The sequence below is a fragment of the Tripterygium wilfordii genome, chromosome 1 (genome assembly GCF_013401445.1).
Source record: "Tripterygium wilfordii isolate XIE 37 chromosome 1, ASM1340144v1, whole genome shotgun sequence".
Lineage (NCBI taxonomy): Eukaryota > Viridiplantae > Streptophyta > Magnoliopsida > Celastrales > Celastraceae > Tripterygium > Tripterygium wilfordii.
The window spans coordinates 9,928,705-9,949,530 of NC_052232.1; the positions used below are offsets into that span (position 1 = coordinate 9,928,705).

At 39.4% G+C, this 20,826-nt stretch overlaps 3 protein-coding genes and 2 pseudogenes across 3 annotated transcripts; all 5 read right to left on the reverse strand.

Annotated features, from left to right (window-relative positions):
- Positions 1–797: 797 nt before the first annotated feature.
- On the reverse strand, positions 798–1,948 carry LOC120001593 (annotated as a pseudogene).
- A 5,397-nt stretch (positions 1,949–7,345) lies between these two features.
- Positions 7,346–8,773, reverse strand: LOC119999947 (calcium uniporter protein 2, mitochondrial-like). The gene is made up of 2 exons (XM_038847783.1): positions 8,089–8,773; positions 7,346–7,932 (listed from the first exon to the last, which is right to left on the reverse strand). Exons 1-2 carry the CDS (start codon positions 8,674–8,676, stop codon positions 7,483–7,485), a joined length of 1,038 nt encoding a protein of 345 aa, XP_038703711.1. The 5' UTR covers positions 8,677–8,773; the 3' UTR covers positions 7,346–7,482.
- Positions 8,774–11,620: 2,847 nt separating this feature from the next.
- Positions 11,621–15,075, reverse strand: LOC119999505 (annotated as a pseudogene).
- A 195-nt stretch (positions 15,076–15,270) lies between these two features.
- LOC119999513 (UPF0496 protein At2g18630-like) lies at positions 15,271–17,534 on the reverse strand. Its single transcript, XM_038847129.1, has 2 exons — positions 17,132–17,534; positions 15,271–16,926 (listed from the first exon to the last, which is right to left on the reverse strand). Exon 2 carries the CDS (start codon positions 16,779–16,781, stop codon positions 15,594–15,596), a length of 1,188 nt encoding a protein of 395 aa, XP_038703057.1. The 5' UTR covers positions 16,782–16,926; positions 17,132–17,534; the 3' UTR covers positions 15,271–15,593.
- A 1,535-nt stretch (positions 17,535–19,069) lies between these two features.
- LOC120002653 (geranylgeranyl pyrophosphate synthase, chloroplastic-like) lies at positions 19,070–20,784 on the reverse strand. The gene has a single exon (XM_038851416.1). The coding sequence runs from the start codon at positions 20,321–20,323 to the stop codon at positions 19,238–19,240; it is 1,086 nt and encodes a 361-aa protein (XP_038707344.1). The 5' UTR covers positions 20,324–20,784; the 3' UTR covers positions 19,070–19,237.
- Positions 20,785–20,826: the final 42 nt, after the last annotated feature.

Below are 20,826 nucleotides of genomic sequence, written 5' to 3' on the forward strand. Positions count from 1 at the left end.
TATCATATTGAAAATCTCAACCCTATTCACATCAAACATATTATTTGCTTTGGGTTTATCGATTCTCATGAATACATTAGACCCGTACAACTTTGCTCTTTCTTGAACAGTCTCACTTAATGGTATTTAGGTCTAAGGAAAAGGCCTTGATGATGGAGAAGGAATGCGACTTTTCTTATAAACCATATTGGTTGGGTTTACCTAAACAATGTCACATTTTAACTAGTCTTTACACTTGTAAATACTAATTTAATTAACCTGATGCAAGCAGTGGCGGAGCCACTTGGACCGCGACTTGGACTTGGAAATCAGCCCAAAGTAAAATAAAATTAGTTATGTTTATATATAGAAAATAAAATGTGCCGCAATTGCTATTACAAATAAAAGAAGTATCTCTCTTGTTTGTTTTATCATCTTTTCAAGTTAACATTGGTTTAGGCTATAGCAACGACAATGATAGAGAGACTTTTTGGAATGAATATTATCAAGATGGATTTACACAATCGTACATAACAATTTTGATAAATAAAGATGTAATGTTTTATCTCTTGAAATTATTACCGGTAATTATTTTCGTGCCATATAAATAACTCAAAAAAATAAATTTCCAGAGGCGTTACCCCCGAACTTCCAATGTTTAGTTGTGTGCCACGTAAGTTTGAATCTAGATCTGCCATGGAATGCAAGGTTTGGTCATTTTTAATTATGAAAATAAATGAGCTCATTATCATTACCCATTCCCATGTTACATCCCTTAATTAAGCATGCATGTGTGAAACTTTAATAAGTTGAGTAATCTTGAGAATCCAGTATTATTATTATTATTATAAATAATTAACAATAGTTTATATACATACTTGAAAAAGAAAGAATATAGTTTATATGTAATTATATGTATCAAGAGACTCAATAGTCCGCAACAGATCATAAGGGGCCCACAAAGCATCTAACGGGCATGGCCGGTTCGAGTCAAGTCGAACCCACGGCTTGCCCTTTCCGCTCCAATGCAACAGACTAACCGGACCCCGATGCAATTCCCTGCATAGTCCCCTAAAGTTGTCTCCACCAAGCCCATGCTGGTTCCACCTGTGGTCCACCGGACCAATATTACCCGCAAATACAAGCAAAAACGGCGGCAAAGAACCCAATTCGTAGATCCGAATTCGCTTCTGGAGCTCCATCCACTCCACAATCTTCCTTGTATACTCCCCCTCTCTCCATCTCTCCAAATCAATCACCATCACGCCCGTATTAAAGTAACACGCGCTTCGACCCGCGAATGTTAATGACAACGTCGGGTTGGCCCAGAACGTAGGAGTAAAGTAAGAAGTGAAATTCGCGTTGCAGTATTCCGGTGCTGCCAATACGACACCGTCTGGTAAATGGGTAGCTGCGAGTTTCGCAATGTCGTCGACGAGGACTAAATCGGAATCCAAGTAAACGATACGGCGGACGTATAGTGGGAGGAGATTGGCGAGGTAGTTTCGGGCGTAGTTCAAGGGGCAGTCGAGGGCGGAGCGGATGGAGGTGGAGATTAGACCAGAGACTGCGGTGTCGTCGAAGTGGTAGAGGTGGGAGTTGAGGTATGGGAAGGAGGTGGTGATGGTGGCGTAAAGGGCGGTGGAGGAGGAGACGAAGTGGAAGACGATGTTTTCGGGGCAGGAGGAGTGCTGGAGGACGGATAAAACGCTGCCATGGAGCCGCGGAGGTATGCGGCGTCGAGTGTCATTGCAACGTGGACGGCATCAGTTGAGCAGATGTTGTGGGTGCTGTGAAGTGGAGGGCATGTCGGGGAGTTGTAGAATTGTGGGGCTTCTTTGTATTTGTAAGCATTGGTTAGACGAGGAAGGATGAAGAGGAAGAGAATGAACTGGAAATCAAGACGACGGAGAGGCGACAGTGGTGGTGGAGGAAGTGTAAGCATAGTTTAGGTTTTGAAAAGTGAAGAATCGAAGTGGGTTCTGGCTTTTAAATTAAGTAAGCAAGAGGAGGACAAAACTTAATTACTTGTCTTTGAATCCACGTGTTGGTGAAAACAAAGATTGGTTGTTACCAACCTAATTACCGCCCCCCTAATCATTAAAAAAACACTAATTACTGCCTTACTAAATTCAAAGATTATGAATATCAGCCAACATTGAGTTCCTTTATCTCGTATTTGTTAAGAAAAAAGAACAACAAGGCAAGCATGCATTATTGATATTGCAAATAGATTTTGATCAAAACGGGAGATATTGTTCTTTTGTTGATAACCGTGAACGAGATCATACAAGTTTGTTCTTTAGACATCCAATATGGATTGAAACACTGATCATCAAATCCGCACACATAAAAGTTTCCCACTTGACGATAGTGTAAGATGGGTCAAATCTACTCGGCCACAGGGGTATTGCTACCAATAGAAATTAGGGGTGTAAATAGTCATGTTTTTTTTTTTTACATGAATTTAAACGAATCGATGACCGATTATCGACAATTATTTCATTTATCAATCGATTCTATTAAAGAAATATGTTATTTTTTTTGAAAATAACAGACTAGAAAATTATGTTATCGATCAGTTTGGTTATCTAGATAATTGTGTACATCCCTAATGGTAATCAAGATCAAACCTTCTAAGTCTATACGATTTTGATCTCATAAATATTACTTCTTTTTTTTTATATGAAAAGAGTTCGCTAGAGAGACAGCCAAATGATCGATATTACATTATTGTTGAGGAATTTTCGTGGAACATTTAATAACAAGGTCGTTATGAGTGTCCCACGCCCGTCCTATGACCGGATACTTTTTAAATTATATATTGAATGAGGCATGTGTAGCACAAATGCATGTAGCATGGCATTAATAAGTGTCTTTAACTTTAGAGGTAACCTTCTCCATTAATAGTAAATAATTCATTAAAGCCCACAATATTATACCAAACCCCACCATGTGCTCCTCCACACGCTAAATCTCTCACAAAAAGGCATTACTTTCCAATTATTAACATGTATTTTTTTTTTTTTGATACCAAGGAGGGGATACCCACAAGGACAAACAAACTAACTATTCAGCATTCCTGACTACACGTATAGGCCAAGATACTCCAATAACATCTTCTCTTAACATCTCTATAATATCCACAGGAGGTTGATGAAAGACCAAAACTCCACGATCATGCTTAAGAGCCAAATTTGCTAACAGATCTGCACATCTGTTTCCCTCCCGAAGCACATGACAAATATTGACCTCCCAATCTTTCTTCAAAAGATCACAACATTTGTAAATCAAATTAGAAATAGGAATATTTGGAACACAACCATCCTGCAGCCAGGAGGCCACAACAAGCGAATCTGTCTCAAGAAAAACTTTTCGAAACCCATTTTGCCATGCCAAAGAAAGACCCTCGAATACTGCCCAAAGCTCAGCCTCAACTGCACTACAAATCCCGATATTAATAGAGAACCCAATCAACCATCTCCCTCTAACATCTCGCACAAGGCCCCCTCCTGCAGCTAAGCCAGTCATTCCTTTACAACAACCATCTGTATTAAGTTTGACCCACCCATCAGGAGGAGGAGACCACCCAACAAACTCCAACATCACCCTTTTATTAACATGTATTTGACTTCACGGTTTCAAACTCTTCTTGAGATCACGAGTAGCTCAGATGACACTTATGTGTATTGTATCTCATTGAGGTTTCGAGTTCGAGCTTCCCTGACGCAACCCGGGCTCCCCAGGACCTCAGAGGTAGCGCACTACATGGGTCTGGGCTGTCAACCTCAGAGGCTAGCGCACTAGCATGGGCCTAGAGCACCGAGTTGGGCCAGATCTGCAGACCATACACCCCAACCCATTACGGGATGTTGATGCACGAGTTCAGATTCGAACCCATGACACCCTTTGAAGTGGGAAACCACTCCAACCATTAAGCTGCAGCTTAATGGTTGGAGTGGTTTCCCACTTCAAAGGGTGTCATGGGTTCGAATCTGAACTCGTGCATCAACATCCCGTAATGGGTTGGGGTGTATGGTCTGCAGATCTGGCCCAACTTGCACTTTTATGACGCAACCCGGGCTCCCCAGGACCTCAGAGGTAGCGCACTACATGGGTCTGGGCTGTCAACCTCAGAGGCTAGCGCACTAGCATGGGCCTAGAGCACCGAGTTGGGCCAGATCTGCAGACCATACACCCCAACCCATTACGGGATGTTGATGCACGAGTTCAGATTCGAACCCATGACACCCTTTGAAGTGGGAAACCACTCCAACCATTAAGCTGCACTCGTGCATCAACATCCCGTAATGGGTTGGGGTGTATGTTCTGCAGATCTGGCCCAACTCGGTGCTCTAGGCCCATGCTAGTGCGCTAGCCTCTGAGGTTGACAGCCCAGACCCATGTAGTGCGCTACCTCTGAGGTCCTGGGGAGCCCGGGTTGCGTCATTCCCCCATCCCCATCCCCTATATTAACAAAAATTCCCCCCCTTGAAATCCATCCCTTAAACGCATGTTTTTATTTATTATAGGGGAAAGGAATAGAGAAGACTCGAACTCGAGATTTTTATGAGATATTACACATATGAGTGATTCTCAGTTACTTAAGGTAACCTTCCTTAAACGCTTTTTAATGATGAGACAAATGAATAAAGTAATAGATGTACATAAATTAATAATGGGGACTTTATTTTTTGTGTTGTGTGTTGGCTTTCCCATTGTTTTCACATAGAGAGTGATTTAGGCGATGGGTTCCTCACCGACACAAAACGTGGGTGGGTCAAGAGTTTGCCAAAATGTCAACCCCGTAGCCAGAAGTTCGTTGTTTCAACGTTGTCTGTTTGCGGGAAATTCCGATGGTGCATGACGATAAATACCATTTTTCAAATAATGTAATAAATATGAACAGCTTTTGTCTGTAATATATGAACTATATAAGTCTGAGAAAGGGTGTATTTTTTTTTTTTTTTTAAAGATTGGTGTTCAAATTTATAATCAAAGAATATTTGAAAAGATGCTATTTGTAATCTGCAAAAACGAATAAAGATTGATAATCAATTAATCAAAGACCTTGGACACCGATGGAATGCTAGCTAAAGGGTCTTCTATGATCAAGTCAGTGATAATCGTAATGACAAAAATAATAATGTAAAGCAAGTTTGTAAGTGTTCAAAGTATGAAAGTCTACGACTCAAATTGCTTGAAAGCTAGCTCTTTTCGGTCAATATTCAAGAATAGATGGTTCGGTAAGGAAGAAGAAGATCCAGAAGAGAGTCCCTTTGGTTGTGAAAGACTTTAGCTTAAATAATGTCGTGTGTGTGGTCAATATCATTTATCAAGACTGGTTGCCCGGTCGAATGAACAGAAACAAGGTGGTGCCAATGTGAGAGAGTGCAAGCACTACTTGTTTCGATGGTGAATTGATTTGTTTGGGCCCAAGAAGGAAGGCCCAAAACAGACATACTCCTTGGTGGATTGGGCTTTCATTTGTGATCTTTACTTACTGGGCCCATCAGGTTGGGCGTAAGCTTTTCTTTTATGGAAGTAAGGTCTGTGTGTGCTCCATAATGCTATGGCTGCCCATTTGGGAGAGGAGAGTGAGTTGCTTTGGTTGTTGTGGTGGATATTTTCTTCCTACTAAGAAAATGTCCATTCTCGCCGGTTAATCTAATCTTCTATGGGGTAGGTCGGTCAGAAAGCATATCAACCTTCGAATTTATTTCGAAAAATATCTTGTCTCCCCCCACTCGAACCCATAACTTTTTGATGATAAGAGAGTGAGTATTCAACTTAACATCAATACTAGAGCTGTGTCTATGTTAATTGTTGGTCCTAAAGCCCCTTGACTTTGCTTAATATTTCTTGCAGTATCACTAAATTAATTCATTGCCAATCTTTCTCCAGTAAACTTTTGGGAAGAAGACAAATATCCCATAAAACTAGTTGAAATGTTGCGATGCCACCAAGTCCCAACCAACTTTTTACAATCACTCCACCCTCAACAAACAACCAATGCAATGCAATAATAATCATGGTTTGTGTCTTTGTCTATAAACCCCCATCACCATAAATTAAATTATAATAAACCAAGATTCTTGTCCGGCTTATTGGGCAGGGTCGGTGTGTGTGCATGCATGCTATCGGTACGTTTCACAACGTGTTTTTATCTGTCAAATGAATTGACTTTAAAAAAAAAATGTTTGTCCGAGTGGTGTGTTACGAATTATCATACCTTGGTGAGTTTGAAATTGCAATAGCCTCCACTTCTAATACAATGTGATTGATGGTATTTTCGGTTTCAAAATAAGAGAGTTTTTATTTTGCTTTCAATCAATTATATTATTTTATTTATATTTTTTAAAAAATCATCAAAAATAATTAATATCAATGAGAAATATCTAATTTTATTCTCATCACGCCACATTATTTTTAGTGACAACAACTCACTTCAACTCATTCTCACCATAATTTTAGAACTCATCTCACTTCAGCTAACCGCAGAAGATCAAAACACAACGAAGGCATATGGGATATGTTGTTGTGTCGGATAGGGAAAAGGCCCAATGCTAGCTAGCTGTTGTGCAGTTATAATTAATTCCATTTTCTGCAAGCGAGATCTCCAATCCCTCCAAGAAAAGCCTTCCCTAGTTCGCACCTCTCACCAACCATTCAATTGCTTACACAATCCATTCTTTCTCAAGTCCGTGTACACGTCACTCTTCCCCCAATTTTCTCTATTGATCTGTCAGTTTCTTATGTAGGACTATAATCACATGGAATTTAGAAGAAAAATACAACTAGTAGGAATGAAATGTTACGTTGTAAGAATCGCGTGAAATTTGATCGAGTGACTCATTTCGCTCAAAATTTAACTGGGTGACTCGTTTTGACGTAGTGATCATGATTAGTTACTCAACTAGCCCCGTCCTATTTTTAGAAAACTCAACAATTTAACGCCTCAAATTATTTTTCTTTTAATGTTTTAAGGGTATTTTCGTTTTTTTTTTTTTTACTTTTTTCACTCTTTTAGGATATTAGTCAGCATTGATGGTCATTAATTTTTATTGTGAAGAAATATATTGAAAATCATTGAAATTTTCTATCAAATCTGGTGGATTCTAGTGATTTTTTCTTAATTAAACGTTGAGTTGATGTTCTCCATTGCATCCGCTGACATCACTTTCTAGTTTTGTTTTTCCAATTAAGTTTGTCTTTTAGTTTTTTAGTTAGTCACCGTGATGTTTTTTGTTTTTCCAATTAAATTGGTCTTTTAGTTTTTTAGTTAGTCACCGGGATGATTGGGATCCCTAGCTATTCACCGAGATGACGGGATCCCTATTATTTCTATTACTCTTATGATATTTGATACCATCTAAACAACTGGGTAATTAGCGGTAAACCGACAAACGGATTAATATACACAATTATGTATGAAATATTTTAGGGGATAATCTTCTCTCTCCGCACCTTGTTCTAAGTTCAAAATATCAAAGCACCAAACTGCTACTTGTCTGCATGATCTGATGCCGACGACAAGGAAGAGTATGGATCACAAGCTCTTCTGAGCTCCTTGTACCTCCCAATATCAAAATTCTGAATCTTCATCAGCCTCTTCTGCTTTGCACTAAACCTGCTCTCGTGCAGGCTTTCAAAAGTAGGCTCTTTGGACGTTCTAAGGAAGAAGAAATAGGCACCCATGACGTACGTGGATGTCAAATAGAAGCAGATGGGCTCCATCACATCCCATGAAAGCTCCCAGAAAGTCAGCCTCATGAATGCGGCCGTTTGGACTACTAGGTATCCGAGTCCGCACCAGAGTTCTCGGCGGACCAAGGACTCTGCTTTTTTGTCAATTTTGGCTTTCTGCTTCTCCATTTCTTCAAGTTCCTTTCTTCTCGGATCCTTCGGGTTGGCTATGGGAAATGGTATTAGCCCTGCAATTGCTTTCGCAACCTGTGAAAATTTTTTCATAAGAACAATTGTTCAAAACGATCGGAAAGCAAATTAACTTTTTTTTGGATGAAAAGATACTTGCAGGTAGTTTGAAAACAGAGTGCAAAATCAGTTGGGTAAAAGCTTAAAACCAAACAAAAGAAAATCGATAATTACCTGTTCCGGCCTCAGCAAAACTGCGTTTCCTAATACGACGACGGCTCCGGACTCGTCAATCGTCTTGGCAATCCGATTTCCTTGCTCCGGATCAGCACAAGCATCCGTGCAGATCCGAACAAAATCTGAATATGATATCCAGCTTTTCTCTGTTTCTCTCAGCCTCATTTTCACCAACTCCAACTGCGCTACCCTCAGCAACTTTTTCGTATCCTCCACCTTCAATCCGCCGGGCACATCGGTCGACGTCTTCTCTGGAGACATGGCCGGCGGAGGAATCAGTCTGTCCAGTTGGATCCGGTTCTTCGAAATGTCGATCTCCCGCAGTTTGTCAATAAGTTTATCTCCGACCCAGACTGACTGGAGTTCCTGCGCCAATTCATTTTGGAAAATTGCTCTCCTGTGGAGAAAACGCTTGAACATGCCATTATCTCCCGGATCGTGCGGGAGAGTTGTTTGACTCTCGTTTTGAGGGATTCCGGTTCTGGCCAGAACCCGCGGTGACGAAACTCGACAGTTGCTGAGAGCCTGTGTGGAGATTCTGGAAACATTGAAGAGGCGCTGGGCTAAGGTTTTCTTGAACGCCATTGTTGTACTGAATCTAAAAGAGAAAAAGAAAGCTCTAGAGAGAGAAAATTTGTTGAGCTCCTGTGATTTGGAAAACGGCTTCGTTCTGTAGTGATGATGGATGGGGGGCTGGGGCTTAATATAGGGGTCGTACACCAATACCGTCACAGCCGTCCGATCATCTGAATATTTATTTTTGATCATACGAAGTCGAATTCGATTTTGCCACGTGCCCGTAATGGACCAATCGTTCTCTAGCAGGTCAAAGGTGTTAAGTAAGGTTGACTATATTGGATTATATTCGGGTAGGTGGTGCATGACGTGGCAGTGTAAATGATAGTCTTTGCGTTTACGCATACATGTCGCCACATATTTTTATTTCATATTTATCTCTTTTTGGTTTGGTCACAATAAAAAAATTATAAATAATTTAGCATATGAAACCTTCACAAGTCGACTCGTTCTATAATTGTTTAGTGCGTGTGGGACGACAAGATCCACCCGAATTTTTTATCTTGTAGAATGAAGTTCAAAGTACCCGTGTCTTTGATGAATTTTTCGTTAAAAAAGGTTTTCTATGCAGTTGGGCTTCAAACGTTCTTAGAGACAGGGGCAGATCTAGTGTATACTCAGGGTAGGCTCAAGCTCACCCTGAATTTTTGGAAAAAAATTATATATGTATAGTATTTATAGTAAATAGAAATTACACATCTTTTTATAAATATATGTATATAATGTATATAAAAATTATAATTATTGATTGATACATATACATACAACATACTCATACATAATGTTAGATGATTCCTACTCAATGAAAAATCGTTTAGCACAACTTAAATGATTGTTTTTGTTATCTTGAATATATTTTTTATTTGTGATTTGTAATTTAAAAACTATATAGATATTTATTTAATTTAATAACTATATAAATATTTGTATATTCCTAATCACTTTTCAGGAAATAGCCCAAAAAAAATTTCGGGGCAACCCCCGTAAACTTTTAGCTCTTCGCTTATTAATTCCAAACTACACCACTAACCAAGTCCCCCCTCAATCAAATTTCTAGATCCACCCCTACTTAGAGAGTTAATTTTTTTTTATTTAATAAAGTTGTGTTTGGGTAGTCAAAGGATGAAATATTTGGTGCCTATAGTATGAGGTATAATTTTAACACTATATTGAATGGTCCAAAATTTCAGTCAAATGAAACAATCAAATTTGCCTGCCAAAGAAAAGATAGTAATTAATAAGGATGATTACTTGTAACCAATATTGGAAAGTCACCATATAGAAAATTATGCTTATAGATCCACATGGTTTCTTCTCTCTCTCTCTCTCTCTCTCTCTATATATATATATATATATATCATATTAACATAGGATATATGTATATGCTGACTTTTGCACTTAAAAATGGATGATTAATTTTTCATATCAAGCTATTGTGTGTTGACACATGAATTGGACTAAACCTATCAATGTCCAAAAGTACAATAATTCAATTAATTTATAATGTTATTTTCCTTTATGTAGAATAAAGAGAGCGCGCACATTTTCCACGTTGGGTAATTTTTTCAACATAAATGGTGTGTCCACCAGGGAATAATTAGTAGTGGTTTAGAATTCAAGGTTTAAGGATTAATTTTTAGTGTTTAAGGTTAAAATTTGGTATTTTAAATATTAAATTTTTTTAAAAAAATATATTATATTCTAATATTATGAACACCGAACCACTCAATCACTCATTTTAATTCATGATTTAAGGGCTCCGTAATTCCCTAAAGTTTATAATTTACATCTAATGGTAGAGAAAAAGTTAGACAAATTTTAAAGATGAAAAAATAAAAATGTGATGTGATGTGACGTACTTTTCAAATCATTGGATTCTAATTATAAACTATACAATTTTAAACGAACTGAAAAACCTCCAAATCTCAAAATACCTAATTCAAGCTGACAACATCTCTTGTTCAATAAATGATCGTTCACTCCTGTCCTAATGTACTTACTTAACCTAAGTGAGAAGACCACTCATTGTTCATTGATTGGTCTATATAGACAGTTGAAATGTACCTATGTGTCCACCATTAGTTAGGTGTATCGCAATGTTTGTAAGATAAAAGTTAAAAAAATTTCCCAAAAGAAAATCATATACGTATTTAGAGCAATCACATTAGTGTTTCTCAACCAATTCTTTATTTATTATTACCTTTTGACAATTTAGGATATCTTTATTCAATAATAAATGCATCAATCTCCATAATATTAAAATTCTTTATTTACCTAATCAAATACTACGTATTTAGTATTATTTTTTTTAAACAAAGGAGGGGGAATTCGAATCACGGTCATTAGGTTGACACACACCATCATTACCACCTCAATTAGTAGCTCATGTGTTAAATTGGCGCATAGTTGAAGAAAATGCTTGGCATAATTTTCCATATATTATTACTAATTGTCAAATTGGTATGAGAACAACTTGCAACATTAAGACCATTATATACCCTAATTCCACTCTTCAGAGTTCTTGTATCCATTCAGAGGTATAAGCATATATTCTTTTAGCATTATTGTCTCGCCTTGATCGTCCACAAGTAGCCTGCATGCGCTGATACCTGTTTATAGAAAATTACTATTATAAATCATGAACCATTACGCTAAATAGATAAGCTTTCCTTATTTTGCTTTTATAATATGTTAAGACAGCCGAGTTTGACACAACAGATCCTGCAATAATCTGACTTGTTCAAGATGAGCATGCCATCGGATTATCAGATTAGTGGGATTGAGTTGTATCATCATCAGCTGCACCGTTTCAGATATACTCAAATGTCAGATAGTTTGTAGGGAATTCAATTATTAAATGATAATTTGATTGTATATATTGAGAAAAAATGTTCGATGATGTCAATAATGAAGTTACCATACAATGCTCTCAGAAAATAAAAAAATTGCCGCAAACAATATAATAATTTATATTTGATATGATTATAGTTCTATAAAATTAGTTACATTTACTAATCTTATCATTAACAAACAATACATAAATATAAAAAAAAATAAATTTGGGGGCGCTACCTTGAGCCCCCGCAATGCCCCTCATTCTAAATCTTGACTACGCCCTTGCTCTCAAGCATGCAAAAACTCTGCTTCAATACTATTGCTCCGAGGTAGTAGTGTCTGCGTCATTTACATCCCACAATGTAAACCATTACTGTTCCTTGACATTCTCTCTGAACAAATACATGAGATTCAAGTACATTCAAGTGAGACCCATTTGAAGGAAGAGTATCCTAATTACAACCCTTGGACAAACTCAAACTACTTGCCGCTCCCTCGTGGATAATCAGCAATCCCTCAGCTAAGTGGATACACAATAGTTGCCTGTGGCACTCAATTAAACAGCAATAAGCACCTCTTCTAACACTGGCTGTCTATTTGGAAACGAACACGATAGAATTTTGCGAGTCCTTACGCCATGAAGCCTGCAAAAAGAAGGTCGCAAATCTTCTCATCCATAGGGACACTATTGCGGGAAGCACCATCAACCTGCAGCCTCTTATTCTCCTTCCTATAAGTATCTGTTTCGCAAGCTTTGCCACTTTTTCCCAGACCAGTTAACAGAACATTGTATGTGCCTACAGCAGTATGAATGCATCTCCTTCTCTTGATTTTGTAAAGTTTTAACGCCTTATCAGGACTACCAGCAAAGAAATGGACACTGATCAGGGCAGTGTCAGTCGCAGTGCATGTCTGTTGATCAGGCAATGAGTTAAAGATCTTTGCAGCAAGAGTGGGCCTTCGAGCACGCCCAAGTCTGCAAATTACGAGGGCACCGTGATATACTCCAAGAGAGTGTCCAGCCCTTATCATTTCCTTGACAATCTCAAGCACCTTTAAGAATGTATTGGATCTTATTGAAATGCCTATCAAGGCAAGATATGCATCTCTCTCAAGGTTTAATCACATTCTTACACTCTATTCAAATGCCAATAAAACACCATCAAGTCTGCAAAGATCACAGTTTACCCCGATGATCATTGAAATAATCACGGAATCTAATTGTACATGCTTATCAGCTGCCCCTGAAAGTAAACGATCGATGGTAATAATATTTCCTTCTTCAATAAAATTAATGCAAGATCCCAGTCTAAAGGATCAGTATCAGCTGTTGGTACACATGGAACTGCCTTCTCATGCACAACACATTCCGGAGAAATATGAGGATTAGCTTCTATAAGGAGAGCATCAGTCTCACGAGCAACTCTTAAAGTTTCAAGGGCTTCCAGAAAGACAGGATAACGAAGAACAAGACAATTTTCTTTCATATACTCAAGATGCGCATCATTGTCTTTGTCTCACCTACCTTCCAACATCTCTGAATCAATATATTGCACGCAGCCTTATCAGGCTGCACTGCAGCTTCTTGCATTTTGCTGAAGATCTCCATGGCCTCTTCACATTTGCCTGGAGAACATCAGTAGAAAAATTACTTATTGTACTTGGAATGAAACAGTCCAACAAAATAAAACTTCACCATGACAATAATAATAACATTTTATTAGTGTCAAATTTCTGGGGGCAGGTAAAATGCTCATAGGAAAAGATTATGGTACATAGATAAGTCAGCTAAGTTTTCAGTACATGTAAACCTGCAGAAGCTTGAACCAGCCTTAGGATTTGAAACCCGGCAGCCCGGCCACTGTTGTGCTAAAATCAAACAATTACCCACACAATAACACCAAATAGGTTGATCAATCAAGCGCTCAATCACCAAATAAGAAAGTAAATGAAGCAAGAAGTAAAGAGACACGAAATTTATGTGGTTCGGCGGAAAGCCTAATCCACGGACAGTAGAGATTGTTTGCACGATGTTGGAGAAGAGAAATCCAAGTGGAGAATCCACCAATACAACAAGATTAAGCTTTTAGAGCGCTCTCTTTGTGAGTATTTTCTCTCACAAAAGTCGGCTCTCAAAGTGTTTGTGCAAACTAGCGCAAAAACCCTTTCAAATTTAGTATTTATACGGCAGTTTCCGTCATCGGAGACCGATCGGGCGGATTTTGTTACGGGTTGCAAACTGACTTCTTCAATAACGCATGAACGACCCAATAAATCTACAGCCACTTAATTACCGGCATAAGAATATATGATAACAAAAAATGATAATTTCACTGAAGGCAACCAAATCATAACCTTCAAAGTTCAAACTGCGTCTGCGACAATACTACAAACACCTAATGGGCATAAACTATCAAGTAAACATCCACTCACCAGCACTTACAAGGTACTCCATCAAAACCGTATATGTGTGGCAAGTGGGAGAAATCCCAATCAGAATCATCTCTCTATACAAATCACGAGCCTCCTTCACTCTCTTGTTATCTAACAAAATCTTCAAATACGCTGTATAAGAAACCACAGTTGGATTACACCCATTATACTTCATTTCCTGCCACATTTTCACTGCCCCGTCAACATCCCCAGAACTCGAAATCCAATGCATAAGCGAAATATAAGTAGCCGCATCGACCTTTATCCCGTTCTCTTGCATGAGCTTAAAAACATAATTCATTGACGATATCCTCCCAGCTTCTCCGAAAATATCCAGCATCGTGGTATAAGTATTGATCATGCTTGAACGCTTTCAATCGTACGGTCCAGTTGAAGAACAACCACGCCCTCTCCATTGGTGGGTGGGTTTCGAGGATCTGATTGACCGTAGCAGTCTCATTTTATGGCGAGGTTTTCGAGTTGTTGCTGAGCAGAATCCCAAGTTGAGTACTTCAAGATTCTGTATATGTCTGCAATTACGTTTCTCATGTAAAATTTTGTGTCCCAATCTCTGGTGAGTAACGATATGGCTTGTTTCTTCGAACTTTTGCCCCATTATTGGGTAGGTTTTCTGGGTTTAGATTCGTGAAGGGAATGAACCCATTTGAAACGGCGAAAAGGCCGATTACCTGAGAATAGAGAGGAAGAAAGCACAGATTTTAGGAGAAATGTATGGGAACCATTGAAACTTCTCATGTATGCAGGGTCGTTTAATTAGCATTGCGAAGAAACGGTAGCGCTGCTGGCGGGATAGGGATTGGCAGAGAGAGAAACGGAAGCAAGAGAGAGAGAAGCAACTTCAGTACCAATTAAAAAGAAAAAACACAAAAACTTAAAGGGCCGATCCCCTAAGAAATCGGGCCCAGCCCAAGTAAAACTTTGGAGGCTTGCATATTAATTGGAAGAGGCCCATTTGGCCATCTTATCAGCCCAGAAACTTATGTCAGTAATAGTATGCAATTCTCCAAATAAATGAATGGGAAGGCCCATTTGGCTAGATGATCAGCATATAAATTCCAGCACCACATTTGAGATGGTGCTCTAACTACAATTTTTCTTCTTCTTTTTTGTAACGTGAAACCCACCCAGTTATTCACCGGATAACTGATTGGGAAACTCGGGCCACATGGAAGATTACGCAGAGTGACATTTGCACACACTAACCTAAGCAAGGGCTCACTAATGAGACATGAACACACGACCTCCCACTTGTGTGCTAAGAGTTATCACAATCATCCTTGAACTGAAAAATCACAAGTTGACTACTGAGCAATATTTAACATGAAAGGATTAACTTTAAGAAAGAAGAAATATGTAGAAGTCAAGAATTAGTCATTACAATATATAGTCATACTTCTCACAAGAAAATCCTGTGATTTTCTTCATGTGCCAACAATTTGCTAATTTCTGGAAAAAAACCAGCACTGCAATTGTTACACTTCCTATTTCTTGCATAAAAGCAACAATGCTCAAGGCTTGTTGAATACTGCTATGAACCAATACATAAACTACACACAAGATAAAACAGGAGTAAATCCAGCCTATAAATCTCTCTCTATCTTTCCTCAATCCGATTCAATCAACCAACAGCGTCAGCATTATCCATCTAGTGTAGACAATATTGAGGGGGTACTTGAATTGTTGTTTTGGTTGATTATCCTCTGCAGAATCACTGTCCTTGCCTGCCTGATATCACGGCTACATTTATCAGCATGGGCACCTAAATCCTCAATCGTTTCCATGAACACTTCCAGTTTCTTCTTGATCTCTTCCATCACAAACTTCACTGCATCTTCTTCTGCAAGGGCAAACTCCGCGTTTTGCAACATTGACTCAATATCAATTTCCAGTTTGTTGATAAGTGCTCGTATACTTTCCATGTCCTTTATTGTAACAAGAGTGCCAACCTGCATTGAGTTTAATACCCCTTTCTGTCCCTTCAAGGTATTCTGGTACTGCCTCCATAGCATGTCGCACCATTTTCCTACGGAGCCAATCGGAATTGCTAATGCACCTGCCAAAGCAGTTACAACAGGAGGTGCAGCAATAGCAGCTGCCACCACAGAGAAAATCATAACAGAGACAAAAGCAGCAACGAATAAAACATTTGACAACCTCCTCCATCCTTTAATTTTATGCATTCTCTTATCAAGCTTCCGTTTCCGAACTTGCAATTCTTCCAACATAGATACTTGCTGCTTATACACTGCTTGAAACAATGCAAAGAACTCCTCTGTAAATGGATCCTCGGCAGCCTTAAATCTCTGCAGTCCTTGTAATGTCCGTGTATACCTCATCCCCTCAACACCATCTTGTATATTCACTTCTTCCTCAAACAGCCTAACAGCAATTTGAATGATCAATTGGCTGTTTCGAGCACGCTTCAGGCAATTCTCAAGGGCGTTACAGAAGTCCAATATCTTACCAGTGTTATCAAAGTACTCCTCCACCAAAGCAAATAGGTCTTCACAATTCCATATATCTGTTCTGTTTTCTAGTGCTATCTTGACCACTTCTTGATTCATTTCAAGAAGAGCATTGATGACCTCTTTGAGTGAATCAAATGACAAGGATCTCATCTCAACACCAGATGCAAGATAGGTTATAACCCGATTGGTTCGTTCATGGATACGAGTATCAAATGATTGTAACTTTGGATCATGTTTAACAGCTTCCTCATAAGAATTCAGATCAACTGTGTACTCATCCTTGTTGATTTGGGAACTCGATTGTGAAGTATCACCACCTTTGGTTTTACTAGGCTTGCTACACTGCCCTCCCATCATCTCAGATCAAATGTAATTGAGTAGAATTTGAAAACCCAAACAAATTTCCCTGAATCTGTGTAGTTGGAATAAAAAGATGGGTTTTTTTTTCCCTTTTTCTCTCTCTTTCCCTCTCTCAAATGCTAAGCAAACCCTAGCAGCCGAGCTGAATCAGAAGGCAATGCCCAAAGGAATATTTCAAATTCTAGAAAACTCAGTAAAAAACAACTTCAGGAAGAAGAAAACACCAAAACGACTAAATTATGGCAAAGATCTTTAGATCCCTAAAGCAGACATTCACTAGATGATAACTACAAAATACAAAGTTAGATTCTTTACTAAGTATTCTGAATCTGATGAAGATATAATACCTGAATTTCAGCTGAAAAGGCACAGACAAGCTGATATCCTCTCACATCAATCGTCCACAAGAACCCAAAAACGCCCAAATCAAGCTAAACTCAGCAAATGAAGTCAAGAACCCAGAAGCAAGCTTTCTGATCTATCCAGTTACAACAGTTGCATGAAGGAGATTTTAGGGCGGTTTCTGGGGATAGAGAGAGAAAACGAAAGAAAATGCGGAGAAGTTGCGAAGCCGCAGCGGCTGTATCTAGGCACAAGATTCCATTACGCGTCTAGTGAAGACAAGGAAATTTAATGATATTTAGGTTGGGATCCATTCAACTGGATTTCATCCCCGCTGGGTCCCTGAAGGGTATTTGCCAAGGCAGATATGAGACCTTTTGGAGTTGGTGCTGATCAATTTCGCCAAACTTTTTTAATGCTCAATCCCACTTTTGTTTTTCATGATAAGGGATCATGGATTAAAGTTTGTCAAGACTTCAATTTCACGACGGGCATTTAGTTTTTAGAGCTCCATCCCTATTTTTGTTTCTATGACAAGGAATCATGAATCAAAGTTTGTCAAGACTTAAATCTCACGTCGGTTTGATATAGTCTAAAATCTAATCGAGTTGTTTATAAAAAAAGCCGTATTAACCTGATATGTGTTTGAAATGGAATTTCTAACAAAGTTGATGATAATTTTGGATACTTGGATCGCTACTACTCTTTCTAAATACATGGTAAGTGGCATGCCTATGTGAGAGGAATTCAAGAAACCAAGTCAATAACAGAATTTCAACAAAGTCTGACCATCATGGATAACATTTTTAATATTCAAGTTCATTATCATCAGACAATGATTTTGAATCCTCATAACTGCTTTGCTTTGCTACGACCAATTGTTGGAAACATGCAACTCGCGGAAGCGCGTAAGGACCTCATAGACATAAACGATAACTAGACAAGTTTCAAAAATTTCTTATCAAATACTAATCACCATAGCATAAATTATATATCAATTAATTGCAAATAGACTATATACCTTGAGATCTCTCTGATTTGATCTCTAATAATCAGGAATGAAGGATGGAATCAGCGAGTTTGATACTAAGCTCAAACTTGTGGATCTTCCACCATCAATTCTCAAACTTGGATTGAGAGGGTGGTCTCTTTTCTCTAAAAACCCTATAACCGTTTAATAAAAATGGAATTATGGTAGTTGAATCGTCATAACCTCCTAATATCCGAATCCCAAAATCTGTAGCTGCAATCTCAGTCAAGCAGGCAAGGAATGAAAGCAACAGTCCTCAAAAATGCAGGGTTGTGTGCTAAAAAACACTTCAGGACTACAGTGAGCCACAAATTTGGTGAGAGGCAGAGGAACCCAGAATGCCCAAGTGAATGTTCTGCATTGTACTCCTTCCTTAACATGGATCGGTCACTCTTCAAGACTTTCTCCTCCATTGAGCTGATTTATGATCTTCAGCATCCGTATGGATACCTTAGACCAGCCTCCTCGCGCCCACAAATAGGCTCAAGTCAATCAGAAACTGAGCCACGGTTGAAGAAAATTGCGCAAGTACTGAAAGCTTGACAGATTTACCAAAAGAAAGCAGAGAGTAAGGTGGTTCGTGAATTTAAATATGAAACTGACTAGAACTTGGCAGACAGCAAAAACAACCCTATTCTCAACATACATGATATATAAGCAAGAAGAAAAAACACTTTGGAGCAACAAAATCCACATCATTTATAAAGCAAAGTACAACTGTATATGCAACTACAGTGTCACTGCATTCACCATCCCAGGTGTCCGGTTATTACCAATGTGTGATTAAAAATGCAAGGAAACTGCAGTGACTTCTACGAGCCCTTGACCCAAAAATGGATAGCACTTACATGTTAGCTTACCCTAAAGCTTACCAGAGATCAACCAACCATTATGCAGAAGAATAAAGAGAGACTGATAGTGAAACAATTCAATCTTGTTCATTACTGGCAAGATCAAAAGTTCATTTTTTTTTCTCCATCACATACAGCATATAATTTCAAATGCTTACTGAAGATCAATTCTCCTAAACAAATGAGCAAACAACAAAATCTAGAACAACAAATGCATGCCAAATTATTCATCAACTCTGCCTGTTCGCAATGTACTCCGCCAACGCTATCAAAGGCGCTGCCTTTTGCGGATCAAAACCAACCAATTGCTCCTTGGCCTCCTTCTTCAACTTCTCTGCAAACTCCCTCGACTTCTCTATCCCCATAAGCTTTGGATATGTCACCTTGTCAGCTACCAAGTCCTTCCCTGCCGTCTTACCCAACTCCTTTGAAGACATGGTCACATCAAGAATGTCATCCACAACCTGAAACAACAAACCAATACACCTGGCGAACTTCCTCAATTTCTCAACCTCCGCATCATTCCCTCCACCCAATATAGCACCCAGAACGACAGCTGCCTCCAATAATGCTGCCGTTTTATGGAGGTGAATGAATTCAAGCCGCTGTAAGTCGATCTGTTCTGATCCCAATCCCTCTGAGTTTATGTCAACAACTTGTCCTGCCACAAGCCCTTCGGTGCCGATTGCTTTGGCCAATTCGCCGATGGCGCGAATGATCCGGGCAGGGGAAACATTTGGAGTGGTTACAGCTATGTGTTCGAAGGAGAATGCGAGCAGGGCGTCACCTGCTAAAACGGCGACGTCTTCACCGAAGACCTTGTGATTTGTGGGCTTGCCCCGGCGAAGGTCATCGTTGTCCATACAGGGGAGGTCGTCGTGGATGAGGGACATGGTGTGAATCATCTCGACGGCGCAGGCGGCGGGCATGGCCATGGATTCGATGCCGCCGACGAGCTCGCACGCGGCCAAGCAGAGGACGGGACGGACGCGCTTGCCTCCGGCGAGGAGGGAATAGCGCATCGCCTCGTGGATTTTCTGCGGGTCCCGGAGTGAAACGGCGTCGTCTAGGGCTTGATTAACAGAATTAGCCTTCTGAACCATGTAAGACTTGAAATTAAACGGAGGTTTGGGCTCGTTCTGGTCTTGCCGGAGGGACTGTTCTTCCTTAGTAAGGATTGCAGAAACTGAAAGCACTCGCCTTTGTTTTGGGTATCTGAGAGGAATGGAGACCCTTGAAGATCTGGATCTGGGTCGATTCGCTTGGCCGAAGATTGTGCAGGTGTTAACCCATGAACCCAGATTCACAGAACTCATTCTTCGCTTACTCGCAGAGTCTTTCTCGTCTTTATCACGTCAAAGAAGATATCACAGTCAATGAATCAGGTTAGCAGAGATGAGATGGACCATGAACTGAAAGTCTGAAATGGACTTTCTCTGGATCCATATATAGAAAGTACAGAGATAATTAAAGCTCGGAAAAATGTTTCTTTGGAAATGCCAAGAAGAGCCAAAGTTAAAGATTAAGAACTAGTGCTGAGGGAGAAGAAGCAAGACAGAGAACCGGTGACGGATAGAATTCTGGATTTCGTTTCCCTCAAAGAGATAGAATTGAGGATTTGGATGGTGGAGCAATTGCGGGGGCACTTATATACACTTGTGTGGATTCTCTTGGACCTTACTGCGTGTCATCGTCATCTACCTAACGAAAGGGATTTTGTTTAACAAATTATACTGACATGGGGCTTGACTTGGGACACGTTTATTTCGCCTGAACAGATTCTCGGCTGGTCAATTTAGGCAGGGATTCAAAGTATAAT

Excerpts from the sequence above, each read along its gene's own strand:
- LOC119999947 (XM_038847783.1), bottom strand. The coding sequence starts at position 8,676 with ATGGCGTTCAAGAAAACCTTAGCCCAGCGCCTCTTCAATGTTTCCAGA. Across the intron at positions 7,933-8,088 it reads TTTTGCTGAGGCCGGAACAG|GTTGCGAAAGCAATTGCAGG; the intron begins GTAATTATCGAT and ends AAATTTTCACAG.
- LOC119999513 (XM_038847129.1), bottom strand. The coding sequence starts at position 16,781 with ATGATGGGAGGGCAGTGTAGCAAGCCTAGTAAAACCAAAGGTGGTGAT.
- LOC120002653 (XM_038851416.1), bottom strand. The coding sequence starts at position 20,323 with ATGAGTTCTGTGAATCTGGGTTCATGGGTTAACACCTGCACAATCTTC.